Raw genomic sequence first — 2,760 nt, forward strand, 5'->3', positions numbered from 1 at the left:
GCTGCCTCAGTGAGCCCCTGTCCCTGCTTGGTTCCTGCCCACCTGGGACCGAGGCAAGCGGGAGTTCAGACGCAGTGGGAGAAGCTGACACACTAGCCAGCCCTACATGGGGGAGGGTTGCAGCCCTGCTGTGGCTCTTCAGGACGAGGTCACATCTAGGGCAGGAGAGGCCCAGGCAGACCATGGCTGGTTCTTCAAGATGAGGTCACATCCACGGGAGAGGCCCAGGCAGACCATTGGGGCACGGGGGCTGCTATGAGGATGGACTCTGCTGTCTGTTCAGGGAGTCGATGTAATGGAAGATGGCCCCCAGGGCCCAGCTGGTCTCAACGTTGTCAATTTTCCGAGTCAGCTTGAATAGACAGAGGGGAGAGAGACCATCATGCACCCCAGCAGGAGGGCAGGTGCCATGGATGATGGCGGGCATGCCTGGGAGGCCCCTGGACCAGATGCACAGCAGGGGCAGTGGCTGTGGGTGCCCACATCCTCACCTGCAGCACTTTGTCCCGGGGAAAGCCGAGTTCCTGGAGCAGCATACCCACATAGGTGAGGTCCATGCACGCAAAGGGGCTGCGCGGTGGCCGTGTCTCCAGCGTCCGACACACTGGGGAGACCCCAGGCCTAGTCAGGTTCCAGATGGCCTACTCCCTGGGGTTGCGGAGGGGGTGTGCAGACCTCAACTTCACCCACTCCGCTCCTATCCCCAGGCACTTCTGATTCATGATGAGACAGTCATGGAGCACGACACAAGGCACCAAGCCTGGCAGAGGGGCTGTCCAGGCTGCCCCAGCTCCCACCAGGCCTGGTTACAGGGCCAGGGGAATGCAGGTCTTGCCTCGGGCCATGGGCCACCTCTACTTGGCCACACCTCTGCACCCGAGACCCTGGACATGGTTCCCAGTGTTGACCTGAATAAAAACTGAGTTTTCTGGGGAACCAAAGCAGCACCAAAGTTAGCTTAGAATGACCCTCTGTGCCCCAGGAGATGGGACAAATCAAGCGTGCTCCAAGGCTCTGTCTACTGAGGAGTCATGAGTATCCAATATTGACAGGGACAGACCTGAAGGGACATGAAAGCTTTATAAAAATCACTTTTGGGAGGGGGAAGAAAAATAGACAAAGTTTAACTCTTGGTCTGCAAATTGGGAACAGCAACTAAAAGCAGTGTTTACACCAAGATTTCCCACACAGCACACCTGGGGCACGTGAGGACACAGGCCCGGATGAGGGGTGCAGGCCCTGCCAGGCTCATGGCCTGCGACCTGGGAATGGCCCACCAGCTGTACAGGCCCTGACTTCTTCAGGGTCATGTGACAGTTGTGAATTCACTCTTGGTGTTACCCAAGCAGCAGGGAAAAGGTATGAGAAGAAATGAAATCAAAGGAGGGATGGGGACTGTGGCCCTTTTGTGGCTGGGGACACTGAGGCCCCTGCCTGCGGCCATTATTAAGAAGCACAAACCGGGCTGGGGCCCACATGGTGATCCGGGGCCACTGAACTCCACACCTGGACACTTGTGAGCATGCAACTGGCTGACAGACTCAGGGACCACACCCAGGAGTTCTGGGCCGGGGTCTGCATCCCCAGCACCAGCAGGCATCAGCCCAGCTAGGGCAGCTTCCCAGTGTCACTCACCGTACTTGGCTGCCATCTCAAAGTCTCCGACCACGAGGCTGCCTCCCTTCTCTGTGTCTGTGGATGGGACAAAACACCTAGGCTGCAGGAGTACCATGGAGACTAGACACTGGACCCAGAGCTCATGCACCGAATGCTCTCAAGGAAGTCATCCAGCTGCAAGGACCCACGCACTGAGGAAGTTCTGGGCACACGGTTTGGGGGGTCAGTGTTCCATGCAGGACCACACAGAGCAGGGGACGCTGAGTGTCCCTCCCGAGAAGGCTCAGCAGGATCCCTGGACCCTAAAGTGAGCAAATCTTTATTTTTAAGTTAAAAAACATAAAAGGCCAGGCACGGTGTCTCAAGCCAGTAATTCTAGTACTTTGGGAGGCAGAGGTGAGAGCATTACCTGAGTTCAGGGGTTCGAGACCAACCTGAGCAAGACCAGATGAGGCAAGACTTCATCTCTACAATAAATTAGAAAATCATCTGGGCATGGTAGTGCATGCCCATGGTTCCAGCTACTTAGAAGGCTAAGGCAGAATCATCACCTGAGTCCAGCAGGTCAAGGCTGCGATGGCAGTAAGCATGCCACTGCACTCCAGCCTGGGTGACAGAGTGAGACTCTGACTCAAAAAAAAACCAAAACACACAAATTTGTGAAGTATTCCATATTTTTGTTCAAGTCAAAAAAAAAGGGCCAACCATTGGAGGCAGACTCCAAATCCCAGCTATGCCATTTATCTACTGAATAACAACAGACAACCCATGAGACCCTTCTGCGCCTCAGTTTTTCAAACTATAAAATGAGGCTGGCATGGAATACTACACAGTCACTAAAAAAGGAGCAAAGATGTGTCCTTTGCAGCAATCTGGTTGCAGCTAGAGACCATCATTCTAAGCGAATCAACATAGGAACAGAAAACTTAATACCACATGTTCTCCATCACAAGTGGGAGCTAAACACTGAATATACACAGGCACAGGGATGGGAACAGATACTGGGACACTCCTAAAGAGGGGGGGAGGGGAGTAATGGTTGAAAAACAAGCCACTGGGTACCATGTCCACCACCCGGGTGATGGGCTTAATAGAAGCCCAAGTCTCACCATCACACAATATATCCATATAACAAAACTGCGC

The 2,760-nt window shown here is 54.0% G+C and overlaps 1 protein-coding gene across 3 annotated transcripts in view; it reads right to left on the bottom strand.

The window, feature by feature from the left end:
* Nucleotides 1–248: 248 nt before the first annotated feature.
* Nucleotides 249–2,760, bottom strand: part of ENTPD6 (ectonucleoside triphosphate diphosphohydrolase 6 (putative)) — a 14,477-nt gene continuing 11,965 nt past the window's right edge. For 2 of the 3 annotated variants that reach the window (XM_021717866.1, XM_008068614.1), the window contains 3 exons: nt 1,636–1,692; nt 492–604; nt 254–352 (listed from right to left, as the gene is read on the bottom strand). In XM_021717866.1, the coding sequence (XP_021573541.1) occupies nt 254–352; nt 492–604; nt 1,636–1,692 (269 nt within the window). Of the gene's footprint in view, nt 353–491; nt 605–1,635; nt 1,693–2,760 lie in introns of all 3 variants that reach the window. The other variant, XM_021717864.1, reaches the window with a different exon arrangement.

Source organism: Carlito syrichta, unplaced genomic scaffold (genome assembly GCF_000164805.1).
Source record: "Carlito syrichta isolate Samal-C Ts95f unplaced genomic scaffold, Tarsius_syrichta-2.0.1 Scaffold311350, whole genome shotgun sequence".
NCBI lineage: Eukaryota > Metazoa > Chordata > Mammalia > Primates > Tarsiidae > Carlito > Carlito syrichta.